The sequence below is a fragment of the Malaclemys terrapin genome, chromosome 3 (assembly GCF_027887155.1).
Source record: "Malaclemys terrapin pileata isolate rMalTer1 chromosome 3, rMalTer1.hap1, whole genome shotgun sequence".
Taxonomy (NCBI): domain Eukaryota; kingdom Metazoa; phylum Chordata; order Testudines; family Emydidae; genus Malaclemys; species Malaclemys terrapin.
In genome coordinates this window covers 4187529-4210272 of record NC_071507.1, presented here as the reverse complement: position 1 = coordinate 4210272, position 22744 = coordinate 4187529, and the positions used below count along the sequence as shown (strand labels likewise).

The 22744-nt window shown below is 45.5% G+C and overlaps 1 protein-coding gene across 2 annotated transcripts in view; it reads left to right on the top strand.

Moving 5' to 3' along the window:
- The window catches only part of LOC128833421 (two pore calcium channel protein 1-like), a 29270-nt gene extending 7831 nt beyond the window's left edge, over window positions 1-21439 (top strand). For both annotated transcript variants that reach the window (XM_054021283.1, XM_054021284.1), the window contains 17 exons: window positions 695-809; window positions 2188-2316; window positions 2793-2909; window positions 6125-6243; window positions 6547-6648; window positions 7539-7665; window positions 9631-9832; window positions 11061-11205; window positions 13103-13288; window positions 14468-14532; window positions 15178-15265; window positions 16043-16112; window positions 16727-16946; window positions 17209-17299; window positions 18042-18155; window positions 19087-19205; window positions 20782-21439. In XM_054021283.1, the coding sequence (XP_053877258.1) occupies window positions 695-809; window positions 2188-2316; window positions 2793-2909; window positions 6125-6243; window positions 6547-6648; window positions 7539-7665; window positions 9631-9832; window positions 11061-11205; window positions 13103-13288; window positions 14468-14532; window positions 15178-15265; window positions 16043-16112; window positions 16727-16946; window positions 17209-17299; window positions 18042-18155; window positions 19087-19205; window positions 20782-20927 (2155 nt within the window). In that variant the 3' untranslated portion in view covers window positions 20928-21439. The remainder of the gene's footprint in view (window positions 1-694; window positions 810-2187; window positions 2317-2792; window positions 2910-6124; window positions 6244-6546; window positions 6649-7538; window positions 7666-9630; window positions 9833-11060; window positions 11206-13102; window positions 13289-14467; window positions 14533-15177; window positions 15266-16042; window positions 16113-16726; window positions 16947-17208; window positions 17300-18041; window positions 18156-19086; window positions 19206-20781) is intronic.
- The last annotated feature ends 1305 nt before the right edge of the window (window positions 21440-22744 follow it).

Genomic DNA, 22744 nt, shown 5'->3' with positions numbered 1-22744 from the left:
CACAGGTAGTGCGCATCTGTTTTCCCGAGCTGGGGAGCGTGCTGTCCGCTCCAGTGGTGACATAACTTAAGGGGAAGGGCTAGTTAGAAAGAAGAGGCAACTTTACCAAGTTTTTGTGTTAACATTTTATTATGAAACTGAATTGAAGAATACAGGTCCTGAGTCTTACCAGTCATCTGAACAGTTAGGAAGTTTCCAATATACACAAGAACTTGGCTAAATGAACTAGCTCATTCAGGACAGTGCTTTACAGGGACAATTCTTACAAAATCTCAGCAAATAGCTGTTTTTTTGTGACCTCCTGAGGCCTTGCGAGATGGAATGGGTTCCCTAGGGAGGTGATGGACTCTCCATCCTTAGAGGTTTTTAAAGACCCGGCTTGACAAAGCCCTGGCTGGGATGATTTAGTTGGGGTTCGTCCTGCTTTGAGCAGAGGGTTGGATTAGATATTCTATGCAGGTTGTATGTGTTCCAGTAGCCTTTGGGTCAGTGGTGGGTTGCATGTGGCCCACGGGCCACAGGTTGCCCACCACTGCTTTGGGTGTTCACGGGCCACAATTGTGTACTGTCGGAAATCATAACCTCCTTCTGTTGGATTGGAAGGGCTTGTATTCTTCTCCCCACTGTAAACTTGCTGTATCAATACACATGTACTAGTGCCCTAATTTTTAATATCTGTGGTTTGCCTCCCCAGACTTTACTATCTCTATAACCATTGGACTATGCAAGCAGCCACCTACTTCTTTATCTTTGTAGACCTTTTCCTTGCTGTGTTTGAAGATCCTGCTGTGTACCCACTCCCTTTCTTGGTAAGCAGTGGGGTAAAAGGGAACAGCTTTATCATGTTGATGGATGGAGAAAGTTCATGTCTTCTATAATACTCCAGTTCGTCGTATAAAGGAGTATTTCTCTGCTTGCATTCAGTAGAGGAGGCTACTCGTTTTTTTGTTTGTTTGTTTGTTTGTTTTTTGTTTAGTAATATCCATGATCCCTGGTACTGCTGAATTAATCTCATCTTCAGAACTCTATGGGAGCATAGCAAATATAATCCTGTGCAAACAGGGAATGGCTCTCATCAATGTGTGCAAGCCCTGTTAATGGTGATGAGTGTTGTGCATCCATCAGCAGTACCATGAAGTGTCCCTCTGCTCCACCACCAGGTTCAAAACATTGTTGACTCACTTTCAGTGTTCTCTGCTTTTCTGCCATGCTTCCCCCTATGCACAGAACATCTCCCTGAGCTGGTTGCAAGGCCACTAACCTCACCTCATTCCTCTCCCTCCTGGAGCTGCACTTATCCTGCAAACTCTTCAAGAAACTGGCCAGTGAAGACCCTGAACTATTTTATTCCTTATTTTAAACAAATGTCTGTCTTCCCTCGCACTGTGTGCCTAGCCCTTTTTGAATAACTAGTCTTCTATTTCTGGCCCAACACCCTTTCTGCGGTCTTGTCTCGTCCAAGGTTGGCTTGTGGCAGGGATTATGTCTCGAGCTGCATTGTGAGATGCTTAGCACACCATTAAGATGATTATTTAGTGTTGGCTTCTGCCCGGGGTTCTTGTGTATTACATCAGGGAAGGCAGTGTTGCCTAAAGGATAGAGCAATTAGACTGGGACTTCAGAGACCTGGAATCTGTCCCAACTTGGTCATTGTTGGACGACTTGGGGAAAGTCACTTCACCTCTCTGTAAACTGGGGATAATGATCCTGGCCTCCTCTGTAAGGTGCTTTGAGATCTATGGATGAAAAGCTCTCTAGAAGAGCTAGGGGTTCTATTTCCAGACTAGACTTCCATACTGCACTGGCATCGTGAAACCATCCCAAATTCTGCATACATAAAAAATCTACTAACTCCCTAAGATGCCACCCTCATTAAATTCCTAGTGTTACGCAAGAAGCACCAAATAATAGTGGCCAACATTGAACAGGGGACTCTATTTTTTTAAAAACACTTTAGGATGAGAGACCGTTCGAAAAATAGCTCAACCAACAGCAAATTCCCAGTGAAAACCAATCTGATGTGTCCTCCTTTCTGTGTTTATTGTGACTCCCCCTTCCCTCTGGCTCACTGTCTGAACTTGTCTGGTGGCAGGTAGAGAATAATGCAGCTAAGGAGAAGATCTTGGGGCAGTCTAGCAATACAGTCGCCACTTTCTTTGGCTTAAACTTTTTGTCCTCCCTTTGCAGGCCACCTCGCTGGTGGAGGTATTGTGCCTTTTGGTGTTCTTCGGGCGACTGGTGCACTTTGCCAAAGTCACCCCTCGCAATGTGTTTTGGAAAGATACAAAGAATATCTGCATCATGATAGCAATACTGGTGAGTTGCAGCCATGGTCACTGTGACGTGAAGGAATTAGGTGTGCGAAGCTAGATCTTCTGTAGACCTTTTTCCTACTTCCACTTCCATTGTGACAAGAATTGTGTGAAATGATGGGGCTGGTTGATAGCCAGGTCTACAAACAGCCTGTTGTATGTTCTTCCCAATTGTTCAACTCTGATGTGTCCCCCTCTTCTCTTAATAGATCAATTTCAGAGCATGACTTACAACAGAGGCGTAATTTCTGAAATTCTGTTGAAAGAAAATGTGGCAAGAGCAATTTTCTTTATTATATGTGCATTGTCAGACTTGATGTCATAACATGGTCTAATCTACTGAAACTTCCATGTCCTATAGGAGATAACACTACCCCATGAAACTGGGGTCTCTTAATTCTCAAAGAGCAGGTCCCTGTGTTACAATGAGTGGTAGACCAAACCCTTTCCTGTGAATTGTTGCTGCTCTTTCTTCCACAGGTGACCTTAATTGACCTGATTATCTATGGGGCACTTAAAATCTCGAACATAAACAGCATTAGATGGTCAAGATTCCTGAGGCCCATTTTCTTAATAAACTTTGCAGAAAGTCGCCAGGTAAGCAACACTTGGTCATCACATGAATGGGTTTGGGTGGTGGTGGTTGTCTGAAGTTGCCTGCTGATATCTTGGAGTAAGAGCATTTGACAGAGTGGCTGTAAGATATGGCTCTCTTTTCTTACTATGTCTGCCAAGGCCCTCTTCTTCAAAGATACCCTTGTGGTTGGTCAGCGTGAGCATTGTTGGGTGTGTGCAAACACATCCCTCTTTCCCTTTGGTGTGAATCCAAAATGCTTCCAGAGCTTCATTGTCCCCAATGGTCAAGCTCTTGGTGCCTGGCTGTGGCAGAGCAGAGGGATTGTGACAGGGAACTCTTGTGTTCTGGGCTGTGACAGAGGGAGAATAGGGCACATATCGGCAGGGTTTCTCTCCTGCGCGGAGTGAAGATCTCTCATTGACAGCCAGGTGAGAAGTGACGCCTGCAGGCAGTAATTCCATGGCGTTGGAATGGTGGAAATAATGGGGAATTGCAAATCGCTTCAAAAATTAACCTCCATCTCCCCCTCTTCATGAGCAGGGAAGGATTGTTCCCTACTGTGGAGGGGGGGAGAGAGAGCTATCTCCTTCTGCCTGTGCAGTGACCTACCTAATCACTGCCGGCTCTGAGAATAGGATTGAAAAACTTCTGGCTGGAACCTGAATCCTTGCATGGTCCCAAGTTCTTTGGGGTCAGTTCACTTGGTTTGGATTCTTAGTTAAGTTAATGTCCTAATTATTCTTCCCTAACCCTGCTTCTGTTGCCTGCTCTGCTCACTTGTCAATAATTACTTGTTTCTAGAACCCTTCTAGGCAAATGAGATCACAGCTGTGCTAATTACGCTGTCATCTCAACCACATAGGCTGCCCAGACTTCGCTTGTTCACTCCTGTGTCATGAACAGACTGGATCACTGCCTCCAACGCTATCTTGGCCCTTGCTTGACCATCAAGGCACACCCTTTGCTGTGGGGAGACAGCAGATTCTTAAAATGAGAGCATGGGACCAGCAGCCTGGAGTTACAGGTTCTAATCTCGGTTCTGCCTCTGAGTTACTGTGTGATCTCAAATTGTCTGTGGCTGTGTGAATATGGATGATACCTACCTTGTAGGGATTTGGAGGGTTGTCTAAGATTTGTTAAAAGCATTTGAACTCTGACTGGGCACTAAGGTGCAAAGGGATGAGTGTGTATTTGGTGTAGGGGCAATTATCATTCTGCTGTGCTAGATGAAGGGGTTGGGACATGACTGATTTAACCCTTAGGCTGCCATTGATGGGACTGGTGGAAACCAGGTGTGGCCAGAAGATTGCACAGCTCTCTCTTCAGGCAGGGCAGGTGGATTGCCACTGTACAGCAGCACTGACGCCATGCTGTCTGGAGGGTTGTCAGTGGGGCAGTGACTAACGTGGAAGAAGGGGCTTCAGGGACTTGATGGGCAGCACTGCAGCCCCAGTGGTGACAGCCGCCTGTGAATAGCGGGACCAGGGGAGCTAGCTTCTTAAAACTTGGCCTGTTCTCTTCAGGTTCTTGAACTGTGCCCATCACCATGGTATCTGAGCACACTCTAACCAGCAAAATGGCAGGTGGGATTATTTCTTCCAACGTGCACTTTGCACATAGCATTGAATTGCCAACTGTACATACAAAATGATGGGGTCTAAATTAGCGGTTACCACTAAGAAAGATCTTGGAGTCCTTATGGACAGGTCTCTGAAAACATCTGTCAACGTGCTGCAGCAGCAGTCAAAAAAGCCAACAACGTTGGGAGCCAGTAGGAAAGGGATGGATAATAAGAGGAAAAAATCATAATGCCACTATATAAATTCATGGTACACCCATATTTATAAGCTTGGCTTATTTAGTGTCTTAGAGGAGGCTTAGGCTTTGTCTACACTAACACTTTTGTCAGTCAGGGAAGTGGTGGTGGGGAAATGTAATTTTCAATGACAAAAGCACTGGTGTGGACAATGCTGTGTTGGTGGGAGACGCTCTCCCGCCAACATAGCTACTGCCACTTGTTGGGGGTGGTTTAATTATGCCAGTGGGAGAGCTCTCTCCCACCGGCATAGAGTGGCTACACGGGAGACCTTAGAGCAGCACAGCTGCCCTGCTGTAAGACTCGTTGTGTAGACATAGCCTTACACACTTGTCTGTGTCATGATCCAGGCTTCTGGGTAAAAGCTTTTCTAAGCAGTTGTACGGAGCAGTGACTTACGTGAGGATGATGGTCATGGTTTTACAGTTGATGCAGTCCAAGACCACCTGGTGACTGACTGGCAGAGTCTGGCAATGTTTGTTCGACTTTAGTGACTGAATTGGGCATGGGGACATCTTCAGGCGGGTGTGAGATGAGAACCTTTGCTTGCTTCCCCTTTTTCAACAGGGTGTCTCTGCTGTACATAGGTAGGGACTCCTCTTCTCTTCCGTCTCTTGGGGACAGGGGAAGAAGGCCCTGGTATCTTCCTAGGCTCTGCCTACATGAGATGCCATTCAGATTGTGTATGCTCAGTTGGCCAACAAGCCCATGGAACCCAGAGAAGACTCCTCCATGGCAGTGCTTGTCTATACCAAGTGTGAAGTCGTGTCTAATACTGCTAGTTGAAATGTGTTGGCTCACAAGTTTCCTGTGATGCAGCATTTTCCTGGTGGAACATACCCTTACAGCAGACTGTGCTGATCTTCCTAGGATGATTGCCCCCTCCTTCCTTACACACTTCATACACCGTACAATAGCTAACAATATTGTTAATTAAATCATTGTCACGGGACACCCGGGGCATTACCCCATTGAAACAAATGAGACTTTGGGGGAAGGGGGGACCTCTCAAAGCTATTTTCACAGGCTGCCTGCAGACTCGGGCAGATATTGTTGCAACAGCTTATGCTTGGTTCATCTTTGGACGCTGGAAGGTTTTCTTTGCAAACATAAGGGCTAGAGACTTAACTTTGACATTCTGGGGACCAAGATGGCATCCTCCAAAAACCAAGTTACCAGGCAGCCAATCTAGCTTGACCTGGCCCAGTTTGGGCCCTAGAGAAACAGGTGGTGTAACGATGCAGAGTGGAGTTTGCTGTTGGGCATAGTTAATTGGTGGCTAGATCAGTTTGTCTCAATGGAAAGAACTCCTATGTCCTGCTCTGCCTGATCATGGCGGGGCTACAAACTCCGGTGTGAAAGCCATGGGGAAAGCTGATGCAGTTTGGTTTCTAAACGCTCCCTGTTGTGTCTTGGTAGATCCGGAGAGTGTTCCGCAGTATACGAAACACACTGCCAGAGATCACGTACGTCTTCCTGCTCTTCATGTTCAGCGTCCTCATGTTCTCGCTCATGGCTCTGAAGCTGTTCGGTGACAGGTGAGAGCATTTTCCGTTCTGGAGTTCCCCGTGTGGTGGGTTTCAAGCTTTGGATCCGAGGGAATCTGCTGGCTCCAAATCCTGCAGATGACGAAGTATGGTTGCGGTTCCAGAACTGCTGAGCAACCATGACTGGCTTTATCATCTGTGGGTATTGGGTACTCCCAAAAAATAAGGCCACAGAGAGTCTGACTACAGTGTCAACCACCCTGCAATAGCTGCGTGTCAGTGACTTGGTATATGTGTGTGTGTGTGTGTGTGTGTGTGTGTGTGTGTAATTTCATGGTGTCTCTTCCTTTTCAGGAATCTCCGGACAGTGGAAGGATCTCCATATTTTACAAACTACCTAGAAATCGTATTTGATCTGTACGTGCTGGTGACAACAGCCAACAGCCCTGATGTCATGTATGTACCCTGCTCTGCAGATGCCAGGCTATTTAGGTGCACCAATGTATCTCTGGGCAGCCGGGAAGCGCAGCATAGCGCGTAGAACTGGAGCAGCAGTCTAGGGCCCAATCCAGAGCTCGCTGCAGTAGAAGGAAAGACATGCCGAGTCTGTCACCATATTTGATGTAAAAGGATCTCTGTTTTCTGGGTCCTCAAATCACAGATGATATAATCATCTAGGAAATCAGGAAGTCTCAAACAGCACAGTACTTCTAAAAGCCTCCTGGCACTGTGTGATCTGACTGGCTTGGATGGACTCTACAGATGGGGAGGTGGGAGCATTTAACCTTGTCCTGATGGTGAGTGGCTTGACTTGCCCCTCACCCTGTAACCCTTACCACAGTGGGGACGATCACCACCTCCAGGCAGCACCCAAACCGTGATGAGGGTTTTATGGCTTTTTTAGCCTTTAATTCAGAGTTGCATTTACCAGTGAGAGTATCTCTTTCTTTCTTCCCTCCTGCGCACAAGGAGCTGCATTCATTGTATAATAGCCTTGGGACCAAGAGAGCTGAAGAGGACTGCAGCATGGGGTGTCGCTGCTTTCCACCCTAGGGCCAAATTCTACACTCCCCTTCCCACCCACCCTTATCCACCTCATTAACAGTTGCAAATGAGCGCCCATGGGAAGAATTTTGACTCCAAGAACATGCTGCTTGTGATTCTTATGGAGTGATTGACTTGTTGAATTTCAGACTGACCTGCTCTAACGCTGCTTTCAGTCTCATGCCTATAAGGTGCAATGTATCCTGAGGCAGCATTTTGGAAGCTGTCCCAGAGGTTTTATTGCTATATATGAATCCCTGCTTTCACTATAAAATGACTAAAGCCACTCTCTCCCCATCTAGGATGCCGGCGTTTGACTTCAGTTGGTGGTATTCCCTGTTCTTCATAACCTATGTAGTAATCAACACCTACCTCTTCATGTCTGTCTTCCTGGCTGTTGTGTACAACAATTACAGGAAACATTTAAAGGTAAAGTGTGTGAGGAAGAGCATCTCCTGGACTGGGCATAGCAATAACACGACTCTACCCATCTCTGCATGGAGTGTTCTGCTTTAACAACATCTGTTTCCTCTTCTGGTCCTCCAAGTCTCAAGTGTTTGTGAATCCAGTGCAGACTGCTTTGTGGAGTGAGTCCGACTCCCAGCACTAGGCCACCAAATCAGTGGGACAGCGATATATATATTTTTTGTGTTGGACATCAAGTGGGGTTTTGGTTATCCAGTAACCCTTCCTACGGCACAGCTGTAAGGTGCTGGCATTATGGCAAATTTCCTGTTACAGCCTGGTAGTGGGGTTGTACTGCGACATTGTTCAGTGGTGAGGGGAGAGACCCACAGAGCATCTGCAAGGAAAGGCTCCTCAAGGCAACGTCCTGCAGCCACCCACTCATCCTTTCCAGGGGACAGTACGATTAATCAGTTGCTGATTCTGAGCCATCCTTTAGAGCCATTTAATGAGGTTTCCATATGTCACTTAAGGGTTCTACTAGCACCCAGAGACCCCATGGCATTAGGCTCAGTATAAACATGGGCCCTGCCCTGAAGAGCTTGCAGTCAAAGAAGACCAGGTGGGGAGAAGAGGGAAGCTCCCTAGGCAGGGACTGTCTCCCCGTTCCATGCCTGTCTGCCCAGCACCTAGTACCATGGGGTCCTGGCCCATGCCTGGGGCTCCCGGCTGCTACTTCAATAAAAATAAGACATACAGAATGCCTTAATACTGATAGTGCCACAACCACCACTTGTTTTGAATTCTCACAGTAAATGCCTGGTGTGTGTGCTCATCAGTAGATTGGGTGCAGTCATCTTTGCACACTGTTCCGGCTAAACATTAGGAAAACCTCCCTTCCAGAATGTCTCTACTTGGAAGACAGCTGCCATCCAGCAGCAACTCTACATAGTGTGTATTTGCTCTGTAACATACCCTTAAAGCACTGGCAGGAGGACAAAGCAGAGGATGCAATATTCAATCAGAGTGGCGTAGAACTTCCCTCTTCCAGGAGCACCCACCAAATTTGGGGGTAAATGAGGACACTATAAGCAGGTCTAGTGCTTGCAATTAAAGGGCTAATGCTAAAAGTTCCACTGAACTTTCATAAATAGACTAACCTTCCTCTCTTCTACACAAGGTCTCCTGCCAAATGCACTAACAGGAGGCCACAAAAACCATCCCTGCATGCTGTCTGCTGGGCAGACTGCCTAGTGGAGGTAGGGCACGAAGTTGGCTGACCCTTCTGCCCAAATTCCTGGAGCTAGCTGTTGGCAGGATCATCTCCCATCTGTATACCACAGAAATCAGATGGGTAGCTGCCACTTTCCGAGTCCTCACTTGTTAGTGTTGATGTGATATCTAAATTGATTCCCTCCTCTTCTCTTCTACTCCAACCTGAGGGCCTTCCAGTCCATAATAAAGCCCTTGTGACTCACCCCTCCATGCTGTTAGTTACATACCAACACTCTTTTTCCCCCCCCCCTCCTCTCCCTCAATTGCACACCATCCTCCAAGGCCTAGTATAAGCCATCTAGATTTTTAATTTGCTAAGAGGTGTCCCATGGGAGCAAACTGTTGCTATGGATCCTACGTCGATATGTTTGGGAAGTTTTTGATAGACTGAGCAGGAAATAGGGGCTAGTGACCACTCTACAGCAGAGGACAGAGCAGGACTTTCCTGGTAGCCTGCTGCACAGCTGGCCAGATGAGTCACTCTGGACTATTAGTCATTCTCTGCTTCTCTGGCTGAAAGGAGCATTGTCAGTTGGGAACTTTTGCTCTCGGTTCATTTCCTGTAGAGTCCTTCTTGGCAGTCTAGTATAGAAATGCAAGAACAAATCTGGTGTTCATGAATATCCCAAAACTACATTAAGTTTAAAAATAAGTGGGAGATGGGAGGGAAATAAACCCACCCTCCTGGTATCTGAAATCCATTGTCTCCTCCAGAATGAGATCCGCAAACTTGCTTACATGAAGCGCCACAAGATGATAGAAGCCTTCAACATCCTAAAGGTCAAGGAGGGCACAGAGTTTGTTGTTCAAGAATCCCAGTGGAAGCAACTCGTCAAACTAGTGGCCCCAGATATCAGCACTTCCCATCGAGAGCTCCTGTTGAGAGTATCTGATGAGGAACAAAAAGGTTATGTAGGTGAGTAGCAGTAAACCAACACTTGTTTGGGAGGCGTTACTGAAGTAGGGGAGGCCCTTTGGGCTTAAGCAGTGAGATCTGTATTTTCAATGTACCATATGTAACCAACCTGAAGTGAATGCTGAAAATCTACCCATCCGGTCACTTTGCTTTGTGTGACTGGTGACTCTCAACCAGGCATAGCCTGCTACCTCACTTATCTAAGCTTGTAGCACTCAGTTTCTTTTCACACATTCTTTCTAGTTAATTGTAACACTTAAGCCACTTTGTTTCTGTGCACAGAGTGTCTTGGAGCCTTCATGACCTCAAATTTAAAACTCCTACGTGATAAATGTGTAGGAGAATCTCCAAAGATGTTTGGCATTAAAAAAAAAAAAAAATCGCTTTCCATACAGATGAGGAAATCTGGTTTTTGTTTGTTTTGTTTTTTGTTTATTTTGCCATGGCTTTTAAGCTCAGGGATATAAGTTCTCCTGCTGCCAGGCATGAGCCAGCCTCTCAGTGAAGGGGGTTAAGAAAATAACCTGATGATGGGAGGGGGGAGTTTTCCTGTTGTGGGGTTTCTCGTGCCTTCCTCTTGAGCATCTTGTTGTACCCACTACTAGAGACAGGATTCTGGGAAAGGTGGAGCTCTCATCTGATGCAGTCTGGAAATTCCTTTGTAGGTTAAATGTGCTTTCAGATTTCCAACCTCTATCTAGGAACAAACTTACAGTGGGGACGACTAAAAAGCCAGCATTTATTTTTCAGCAAATTCCTGAGTTATTACCTGTTAAATAGAAAAATGTTATTTGCAACCACTTATGTTAATGAATGGTGATTACTTAACTGTGGATGTGTGATTTGACCACTACGTGTTTGTTTGTCTAAAGACTGACCTTCTTGAGATGAGGTTTAAAATTTGGCAAGTAAGGAGTGAAATGAGTCCTATAGATGTGATTGTTTGTTTGTTTGTTTGTTTTCTCTTCTCCTCCCCCCTCGGCAAGTCTCTTTACAACTTCATGCCACAGCTCCTTGCACAGGTTAAGAGGGCTCCTAGCTAGTATGAAGCTAGCATGGCTGAAGGAAGCTCCCTTTTTGCCCAGGTGGTCAAGTCCTGTGTATTGGAGTGTGCATGTGGACAGAGTGACGTACTGCTTTTTCACATAAGGCCTGTATTTCTGCAAATATGAAATGCTGCCATTTATTATGCCTGTAGGCTAATGGGCATCTTTCCTGTCCACTACAGACAAAAAATCTTTTGTGCGTCTGGCAGACCTTCTGAACATCCAGGTGATTGCAATGAGGATACAAACCCACCCCCTGGAGCACTGGATGCCCCATGTGTATAACTCAGCAGTGAGCCTATTCATACGCAGCATGGTTCAACACAAGTAAGTTTGTCTCTGCCCTCACAATGAGCATCTCATAATGATGCTGCAAACCAGCATTTCCCTCTGGACAAGTGTTCACCAGGATGGCAGGCTGGAAAATGCCAGCACTGCAAGGGGAACACTACAGGTGGGATTTTTTTCAGAAGTGCTCAGTCTTAGCATAACTCTGCTCCCACTTGAGTTAGTGGAGTTTGATCCTTAACTTGAGTAGGAGTTAGTTTAATGCTGAATGCTACTGAAAATCCCCACTTTCACACTCCAGTCCCTCTAACTCAGTCGTGCTAATAGCACTGAATGATATCACAAGTATTCTACAGCAGATCTGCTGTATGTTCTGGCTTGAAAATACAGTCTTGCTCAAAAGGAGTCTGAATTCAGGTATGAAAACCTATAATAACCTGGCAGTCTCTGTAGTAAAGTGGTATTGCGCTTTGTTTCACCGACCCCTATTAAATTAGAATCAAGAGCTAATTTAGGGCTCAGTCTGATGTTTAATGTTCTCCAATTCCTTTCTACTCTTCTGGGCAGTCTCACATCTATTTATGAGCGCTGCTTGATTTGATGCAGACTGAACTTCCAACTTCACTGAAAGCTAGATCTTGTCAACAACTGAGTATACACACTTGCAGTAACTGGCTTCTTAAATGTAAGGTTAAATTAAATCAACTCTCCCAAATTCTCCATCGGGGAAAAGGCTGTTTAAACTGAAACACTGGTTGATATATGTCAAAGCTGGTTTTGTAACTGGGAAATGGGGATGTGGATGGGAGGGTTCTGAGGCTTTCTTGGAGCATCCAGAACTGTGTGTTGCCTTGTTACCTCTCTGCCTCAGCATCAAAGAAATCTGCTGGTGCTAAATTCTATGACCGCTCCCTGCCACTCCCAGTTTAACTGGCCCCACAGATTCCTCAGGACTCTGTCAGGCTTAACTTTGCCTTGCAGGTTAGGCCTTGGTATGTATCAGTTCCCAAACCGGAGAAGTGTTTCCCTGCAACATCCAGCCCCATCACTGGACACTCTCAAACTAGCAAGTCCACTGTCTCTAAAGAGACAGTGTACACACCAGCTTGCTTGATTTAACCAGGAATTCACACTTTGCTTAATATAACAGCACTGATTTGTGCTTGTGATAAAACAAGAAGTTTATTAACAGACAACTGAAAGACTAACCATTTCTTTCCATTAGTTTTTGCTTACAAATAAGACAGACATATAGCACTCTTCAAGTCACTCAAACTTAACCAGCTACAATCCTGAGCTTTCTTATCTTAGTCATCTAAAGCGCCCGTTCAGCAGCACCCACCCACATGGTAGGGGATCCACCTTTCATGGATACAACGAATGCCGGCCCCCTATGTGATGGATAATAGAAACATCTTTTTGCTTCTCCTTATATTCACCAGAGTCGGGATGAATCACTGGGGTGCAGACGCGAGTGTGTTCCCATGTTGATTTCAGAACCTCCTATTAATTTGTTCTTCCAGTTTTTATCTCTGATGCAAATGAACTGCCCATTGAACATGGTGATGTCCGAGACCGTTCCCATTAGAGATGGAGGTAACTGTCCTCCCTCTTGTCTGGAAGACAACCTGGTCTTCTGTTTATTTGATCACAGACTTGAAAGCATAATATCGGCAAGCGTCCGTAATTCCTTTTTTAGTGTTAATATATGTATTTTGCAATGATATTAATGACTAGTGTGCCACTGGCTTTCATCTGATATCTTAAACAACATTCAGAACTACACAACAGTGGGCCTCTCTGCCAGTTGACATTGAAGGGCTCTTAAGGTCACAGGGGAGTCTTCTGAGGGTTGTGGGTTTTTTTGTTTTTTTTTTTTAAACTTTCAATGGCAGGTGCAAACAAATTCCTTCTTTTTTTCTCTCCCATCTTGCAGGGGCTTTGTTTGGACTTATGATGTAATCATTCTAATAAACGCCGTATTCATTGCTTTGGATGAGGAAAACCCACTGATTTCCTATGCAGAGTGGGTTTTCCTTTCTTTATATATCCTCGAGATCCTCTTGAAAGTGTACACTTATGAACCCAGGGCATTCTTTGCAAAGACCCAGTTCTGGAACTGGTAAGTAGGGTGCTGAGTTGCAGTGGTTTGGGGGTAGAGGGGATATGGGAAGAATGTCTTGCAACTTTCTTCTCTAAGCAGCCAAAATGACTTTCCATTCAGCCTCTTACTAGAATTAGATTCTTCTTGTAAAAACAACCAGCGCTAGACTGGTAAAGTTCATACTTGCATAACCAGCATATAACGAAAGCTATTGCAAACATGAGATGGCAAGAGAAATGCTCTAAACTCAAACTGGAGTGCAGGATTAGAAAACTGGACTGGTTTCTTGATACCAGAGTGGAGGCAGGAGGTGGCTTGTCTTTAAAAAGGAATGTATGTTTTAATTTGGTTTTCAACAATTGGGTTTGTGCTGCTTTTTTAATACTACTGCAGGAAGGTCTGGAAGTGGGGTGATAGCTCTTGTGTGTATTTGCCCTACAAATATTGGGAATGTTAAGCCCTGGCTGTCCCTGACTTGCTGGCAGACCCATTGGAGCTTGTAGGTATAAGAGCTTTATCATGCTTTTGATTTATTTAAAAAAAAAAAAAAAAAAAAAAAAAAAGTGGGGTGGGACTTAAATACCTGTTAACAGAAACAACCGTTAGTTCCAACAGTCAATACAAGAATCCCCTCACCCTTCTCATTAGCTGGGTTCTTCTCCCACCGTGATACTGGAACCCTACTAGTTTTCCAGTTGTCCAGAGACTTGTAGCACAGACTGGGCCTGAATTTCTAATGTAAACAAACAAGTAAAGAACATTCTAGGTCTCTTATCCACTGTAAAGAAGCAAAAACCAAAAAAGTGTAAGCCATTCTCCCCCCTTGCAGGTCATCTTTGCAAACCATATGTCCAATGTAGAAACTTTGCTTAGTCCTGGATGGCTGTTTCAGTGCATGAAGAAACACAAGGGCTGCTGTGCTAGGCAGACTGTACAAACTCAGAATAAAATACAGTCCCTGCCCCAAAGAGGTCACAGTCCAGCCATTTAGGGCCCAAACCTGCAAACGCTCCAGTACATGAATAGTTCCTCTGGCTCGGTAGGAATCCTTGTGTGCTTAACTTTAAGCACATGTTTGAGTGTTTGCAGATTAAGGCCTTGCATTGTGTCCATCACTATTAGTATCTAAATGGCTGCACTGCACTTGGATGTGCAATAGAATTATCTGTGTAATAGAATTCTTTCCATCAACACTAGGTTTGATACCTCCATCATTATCGCTGCTCTGATCGCTACGATTCTCAACGCTTCACTTAAATCAGGTAAGAACAGCATTGCGCTTTAAACCTTCTTCTGTGGCATTAGCAGACTGTTAATTTCTCAGGCACTTGTAGCTTATGTGGTAGGGTTTTTGTTTTTGTTTAAGATTTATCTCCTAATATCACTCTCGACTCATGGTTTCCATTGAAACTTATGAAGAATTCTGCATGTTTTGGGGAAGTATAAAAAGATTTAAATAACAATCCGTGGAAGAATGAACCCATAATCTGTACCCTTTGAGTAGGTAACATTGTTTAGATTACAACATAGTTTGTTTATTCCAGCTATGTATGTAATAGCGATGAAAGGTAGCCATTTAAATTAAATACTACCTCTTATGTTGGAGGGGGGCAGAAGCAAACCCCTCTATTTTATTTTGCGTTTTGAAATACAAACCACCCATCCCTGTCAGAATCTGAAGTATCGTGTACCGGAATTGTGTACACCTCTTTGAGGATGATAGACATAGAACATCTTGTGATGCACAACCATCTCAGGGCTCTGTCTCATTCTGCTATTGTACTGTGACTGATGGGGGACACTTTCTGTGCTTTGCCTAGTGATTTAATTAGCCTTTGTCTTAAGCAAACAGGGAAGTATTGGAGATCATGTATACTAAAAGCTGCTGGTGCTTCTTTCTTCCTCAGCAAGTCAATACAACAGCCAGCAAGTGCTGGATATTGTCTTCATACTGAGAGTCCTCCGGCTCATCAGGATTGTGGATAGCATTCAAAGGTAAAGAATGTAATGGGGCTGTAGCCCTCTACCACTGCATTGAGCTAATCTAGAGGATGGCAGGGGACCAGGTTTCCTAGTCAGCTGAGAAGATGGAGCCCTTGGTGACATACACAAGCAATACTGGTGTAGCATGGCTGTATCCATGCTGCCGTATGGCTTTACAAGGGCTGCACAGCTTTACAAAGGGGCTTTGATACCAGTGTAGTTATTCCCATATGGGAATGAGACGAAATTGTACTAGAATAAGGCACCTTTATCCTGGCATAAACTGCGTCCTTGCTAAAGGATTTTACCACTATGTCGGTGACACATCATCCCCCAACCCAACAAAGTTTGTACCAATTGAACTCAAGTGTAGACCAGGCTTAAGGGCCCCTAGCAGCCCTCTTCTCAAACAGGAATAAGCCCCACCACTCACTCAGACACCTAAGCAAGAGCCCACTAGAGCAGACAAAGCACTGCCCCTGTGAAATGGGGAAGCCACACAAGACTGCCCAGCAACGGGCAGGCTGACCGTGTTAAACACGATCAAGCCTACACCCCAGCCCCATTCTGGATTAATGTGGGACAGTGGCAGAGAAATGGCACCAACAACCAGCAGAGGCAAATGGGCCAGTGATCTCTGAGATCTGCCACCACTTTTCTCTCTCACGCCCCTGCAAAACAAAATGGTGCCTCTTTAAACAATGGAGTTCCCCAACTATCAGGAATTCCTGGAATATCTCTTTAAATAAACATCTGGGCATGGGGCTCTCATGAATTGTCTTGTTTTAGATTCCGGGTCATCATGAATACGCTCATAAACATTGTGCCGACGATGCTGACCTTTGGTGGGCTGGCTCTGGTAAGCACCCTGGACACGAACTCTGAAGTGCAGCAGTTCCTGCTGTAGCATGACCTTGTTTTCCTTAGAATTCTACGATTTTATCTTCAAAAGGTGAACTATAAAGCTTCAGAGCGGTCACTCTCAGGCCAGAATCAAGGCTGTATGCGTGGACCTGAATATTTTCAGGATTATTTATGCATAAAGCTGTTTCGCAGGATCTGGTTCTCCCTAGCTGCCAGTTCAGGAGATTAATTGATCTGCTTGATGCTGCTGTGCATTTCTCTCCCTCTCTCACCCACCCCCAAAAAATTGGATGAAAAATTGGAAAAACCCACCTCCATCAACTAAGGTTCCAGTTCAAAATTCTTCTCCCTCTGTGCTTAGTTTCTTTAAACCTTGTATGGAATCACTACTTCCTGGACTAAGTCTCTGTTAATCTTCTAGTACCAGCTGTCCTCAAAAAGTGTCTTGGAGAGAAGCCACAGTTGGCTCAAGTGACCCAGTATTTAGGTACAGAATCTGGGAAGTGCATTGGGGAATTTGATGATGGAATCCTAGATGCTTCTGTACTCTGCTGGGTAAAGCTGTCATGTGACGTTCCCATCTATGGGAATGGGTCTCTTTCTCCCTAGGTGGTATACTACATGTTTGCTATCATTGGCATGGAACTATTCCAGGGGAAAATCCAGTTCTTTCCCAGGAATTCCACTGCCCATCATGCCCTGGAGTGCGGAAACCCTGCCTTAAAAGATTCTATGTTTGCTCGAGCCAAATACTGCAAGAACAACTTCAATGACATCACATCTTCATTCGTTGTTCTGATGGAGCTGACTGTCGTCAATCAATGGCATGATATCCTTTCTGTATCTATAACACAGGGTCCAATCCAGAGTCCACAGAAGTCAATGGAAAGACACCCCCACACCATTGACTTCAATGGGATCAAAATGGAGACAGAAATGCGATCTTAATTCCCTTCAGTAAAGTTTTTAACTAGGAAGCGTCACCCAGGGAAGCTCAAATGTGTCTTGTCTTGTCTTCATCCTGACTGTCCCAAGCAGGGTGTTCTCAGCAGGGAGACGTTCCCTTTCTATCCTAGTCCTTAACTTTATACTTCTTGCCAATGGCTTTGCCCTGGTCACTCATCAGGCTGCCAAGTTGTACTTCATTGCCTTCCACATTGTGGTGGTGATCATGATCATAAAGTAAGTTCAGCGACGTTTCCATCTGTTTGGGGGTGGGGAAGCATGGGGCTTAGAGCCACAGCCGGCTGAAGGCCTGAAGTAATGTGTTCATGGGGCTCTTTCTGCCTGGAGGGCTGGAGCTCTGCTGCGTGGTTGGGATGATACACTTGGGCTCCGGATTACGGTGGTTTCCCTGCAAATGCCTCCTGCTGACGGATGTGTGAAGAGGTACTGAGCTGGGGGACACCTTAGGGATGAAAAGGGTGATTTCTCCTCCTCAGAAGATGGAACAGCCTAGGCAGGAAGGAACGAGGGATTCTATGTCCCCCACGGAGGAAGGCCTGGGGGTGCTTTAGAGAGGGGAGGGGCAGCAAGCCCTAAACGAGTCTTATGGACAACAGCGCTTAACTCTGTAAAGTGCTGCTTGGGGCTGGAATTTTAAAGAATAAGAATTAAACTGTGTCTAGCTGCAAATCTGACTGGGACTCTGCAGGTTCCTCCATCCCTGTACAGTGCCGGGCCATGAAGACAGGTTGGGGGGCCTTAGCCTTTGCTATATGCTGATCTATTGCTCTGGAGGCATTTCCATGGTATCTAGGCACTGACTGATTTGTACTGATGGGCCATGAATTTCACAGTCTGCTATGTCAGAAATCCATTAATAATCCAAGGGCTTACTCTGCAAAAACATTGGGCATGTTGCTAAGAAAAGGCAGGATTATACAAACAGCATGTCTTTCCCCTTTCTCCCCCCCCCCTTCAGTATTCTCATAGCATTTATCCTAGAAGCTTTCTTTGTGGAGTACTCCCTGGAAAAGAGTGAAGTAGAAACTGCCATTGAGAGGAAAATTCAAGAGCTGGGAGTAGGAATCCAAGAGTAAGTAAACTACAGGGGAAACGTGGTACTTGGTGGGTGGGTCTCTCAACACATCCATTACTGAAGGGAAGTGTAATCAGATTGTCCTTCGTGATGTGCAGCTGAGGGATCTAGGTTTCCAGAGTCTCCTGGGTGAGTTCAGTTCCATTTCCTTGTGGTGATCAGATGCCTTGGACAAGAAACAGGTGTCTCTTCTGCATAGGCTCTTACCTACGCTCCACTTTCTCTCACATTCCCTCCTGCGCGCACACACATAGCTTGCCTGCCTTTGGCAGAGAGGGGTGTTCAGGGAGCTACTTTAGTGAAATCAATAAAACCGTCTCGAGCTGCTCTAGTCACTGTATTCTGAGACCATCCGATTTCCCTCATTAGACAGGCTGAGTGGCTGCAGTGGGCATCTGGACTCTGATTGAAAGGTGTGGTGTTAGTTCCTTTAAACCCTAGCCTAGAACGTGGCTTGGGCAGGGGAGTGTGAGCTCAGGGAGCTGACTTAGCCCCTAATGGGCCAACAGCTAAAATGAGACCCTCTCTGGACAGACATCTGTGCTCATTCCCAGTCGCAGGGTGGGAGGCAGACCGGCACCTGCCTCTTGCTGTAAGAGGCCGGCATTTCACTGACCCCGTTGGAAGACTGTCAATAGCAGCAGTTGGTTGTATGTTTAGAATGGGGAAAGGTTGCTTTCTCCTTCTCCCTTCTCTCCTGACGGAGGTATGGGAGTTCTGCTCCTACATCGTAGGGTCTGCTCCATTGATTCTGAGCCATGCTCTGCTTTGCATGCAGAGGGGCCTTTGGGGGAGGGACTGCTGGGGCTCCAAGCCCCAATAGCAAAAGCCTGGGAGAGCCAGTCCAGTCCATGAACTTGTGGAGAGCACTGGAGTGCATTTTTAAGTGGCTTCATAGGGATATATATATATATTTTTTTATTTAAAGGGAAGAACTGCGTGATGGTAAACTAATAGACAACATGGAAACCAGTGAGAATGACCTCGGAGGGGAAGAAATAACCAAGAAAAAGTCTAAAGGGCTGATGTTTAAAATAGCTTCTAAAAGTAAGTCCATTCCCGAAGGCTCTTCTCTGGGGAACGAATCCACTGCTGAATTCTCTGCTTGTTGGTCAGGTCTCTCGTGATTACAAATATTCCAGGGCGGTGAACTGCCGCTGGAAGACCCTGGGTGCTGACAAATGGAGATTTCCTGAATTGCTGTGAATTGGCATTAATCAACCCACAGCAATGAGTCAGTGAGTGCACCCTCGCAGGTGTGTGTGTGTTTTAGGTGCAGTGTGCCTCTACCCAACTGAGCCCCTCTCCAATAGCCTACTCGTGCACAGTTGCCATTACAGGATGGCGTGTTAACTTGACCATTTGGGGGGGGGGAGAAAAAAAAGCTTAGTGGGACTCTAGAAGAAGCCACTCCTGGTGAGATGAGCTGTTCAAAACCTTAATTCTCCCCTGATCTCATCAAACACAGATGTCCAGGGCACTTCCGGTCCCAAGGCAGGGAGGGGAGCAGCCCTGCATTGGGGTGGCAGGGGAAGCTGATATAGGTGTAGCTGTCTCTGCAGCTAAAACCCACCTAGATCCCCTTTAAATGGCAGGCTGGGGCCCAGGAGTCTCTTTAGGAATATTTCCAACCCGCACATATCTTCTCGTCCATGAAGTATGATGGGCACTGGCAGGGATCTTGGCTTGGCAGTTCATAGCCCCGGCACCTCTATGCTTGCTGCGTCAGTTATGAAAGTTAAAAAATTGCTTGAGCCCCCAGCACCTCTTTCATCGGAGCACGCCCACATGTTTGTGATCAAATATGGCACTATCAGGCTCAACAGCCAATCAGAATGCAGTTTGGGGCTTTTTGGCATCCCCACTCCAATTCTAATAGTGTTTCTGCTGTTTTTATTGTAGCACTTTCTTTGTCAAGCTCCTGGGCTTTACAGCATGAGCTCGTTGCCTGCAGTAGCTACTTACACAAGGAACAGTCTTGGTGGTTCAGCTTCTCCAGATGTTAGGAAGCCTCTTTGTTGCTGTTTTCTCCTTGTATCCACTTCACTTTTATCCTGGCTGAGGCTCTTTGGTAACTCTTTGCAACTCTTACTGCTTGGTTTAATGCTCATCCTTCCCTCCCAGAAACTCTCTCCCTGTATCTTGGCTGTTTCCTGTTGAAGCTCACTATAAACCTGGATTCACTGTTTAACACAAAAACTGACTGAAAGCCTGAGTCTAGGGGCTGCATATGGAGCTCCCTGCTTCAAGTGCTCTATCAAAACTGCTCCATTTAAAAAAATCCCTTGAACGGGCAGCAGTTAATGAAACCTGTTTGCTCTTTCAATGTGGATTTGTTCAGGATGTTCAAATAGTTATTGGGCAAAGTGCTAGAAAATGTGTTGTAGGGACCAATCCTACAGAGGGAGGTTCTCACATGTGTATGGTTTTTATAGTGGTAAATAACACATGCTGATTGAAAGAGCTGCCTTCGGTTGCTGGGGAATGGGGTGTAAGCTGGCAGCATATCACAGAATGACTTGACTTGACCACTCAGCCTTTGAGCATAAAGTAGCCATTCCCTTGATTTAACTCGCCGAGGCCAGTAGAGAAACCAATGTATTTTTTTTTTTTCTTTTCTCAGGGTACAGAACAGTTGACGCTTTGCTTCAGCGTATGTTTGAGGCAGAGATACTACCAGAAGATGATGGGCCATCAGTGGACGAAATCTTAAACCTCTCCCCTGCTGATGTTTACCCAAAGAATCCCACCTTTGACAGCGCTGCATAGGGTGGAGAACTGAAGGGAGTAGAAGTGGAAACACTAGCTGTCTCTATTAATTCTTAAGAGATCTCTGCTCTGACTCCAATTCAGACAACTTTGGCACTGTCATGTACAGGATTCTTGGAGTTCTAGAGCAAGTCTGCACAATGATGCTCTTCTGCACATTGGACTGGTTATATTTAAAGTGGCAGCAAACTGGTAGCACCCTGTGTCAGATTGCGGACTTTTACTCCCGGTAAAACTGACCATATAAATCCTGGAAAGGCAAATATTTCCTAAAGGGAAAGCTCATGGAGTGTTAAGAGTGTGCATCTTACTTAGATAGCTCAGTAAGAGATCATGCTACCTAAAAATATTGTAGCATTACATATATTGTTTAAAAGTCTGACCTTGTTAAGGAATATTTAGCTACTTATAACTGGAAATTTTCTAGTACAGTGACTTTAGATGCACTACCAGTCAAGACTATATGGATAAATGTGTAAGCTAAAATAAAAATGATTGGCACAAAGCTCCTACTTAATGGGCTATTTCACTAGCCCTTGCCATGACATGCTTTCAAAGGGCTAATTAACCATGGCAGCTAAGTGGGGGGTGGGCAGAGGTTGGCCAGTACCTTAACCTTTCTCAGCTGCTAATATTCCACAGCTGTGGGCAAATCCAAATAGCCTGAAACACTGTTCTGCAGAGAGGTGCGTGCAGATGAGCCTTTCACTCGTTCTCTAGAGTCTCTGCTTTTTTCAAGAAAGGCTCTAGCTGTTCTGGTTGCAAAGAAATAGTCATGTCATGGTCTCCAGACTTTACTGATACAGAGATGTCTGCCTGATTTGTGCAAAGAGCCTCATACCATCATTCATTAAAGCATGTGAGGAAGTATCCTGCTGTAAAGAGACACCCAATCTACTCTGAGTAAGCAAGCACTCATTTGGGATAAGCCTGTATCAATACAGCGTGGGTGAGAAGGAAGGTATAGTTGATTTCACTTTCATACAGGGGCCCACACAGCTTTCCAAGACTTGCCTGAAGGGTGGAAGGAAACAGGAACAGGTTCTTCACCAGTAGTTGGTGAAGGAAGTTGCCTGTGTACATTGATGCTTGTGGGATGGGGGAGGCGCTCACCAAGAGCCAACTTTGGGTTCTGTCTGGCAATGCACAGTCTCCCTCTTCTACCCCCAAACGTTTGAAGCTGAGGTTACAAAAGGGACATCTGGCCCCTGAATGCCTCTGTTCCTTCTACTCACTCTCAAACGTCTGAGCCTGGAACAGTGGCTGAGGGCAAGGAGGGAGGACTGTGAGAGTGCGCAGGGCTGTGCTTTCATGCTGCAGTTGCAAATGAAGAATCCTTACAGCTGGGGGGAGGGGGGAAGGAGGAGGAAGTAGTGCTCATAAAGGCAGTGGCAGGAGCTCTGTTCAGAGTCTGGAGGCTTAAAACCTGGGAGCCAGAAGCTAGATTGCCTTTCACAGCAGTCTGGTGAGAACGAAGAGGGACGCTCAACTGGATCTGGGGCTACCCTATCACTCGAAAGCCTGCTGTAATGATTCACATTCAGGTTTGAGTTACACCACCTTCAAGAGAAAACCCAGTTCTAAGCCCCTAACTTCTATTCAACACAAACACAGTGTTTGCAGAGGGAGGTGTTTTACTACTGAATTGTAGTTTAACACAAAGATGCTGAAGCTTCACAACAGAGGTAACTTCCAACAGTATCAGTGGGAATGAATGAATTCTCATCTATATAAACCATGAACATTTTTAGTTAATTATAAAATACAAAGGGAAATGAAACCAAGCAGGATTCTTGTTTTGACAAAACATTCATATG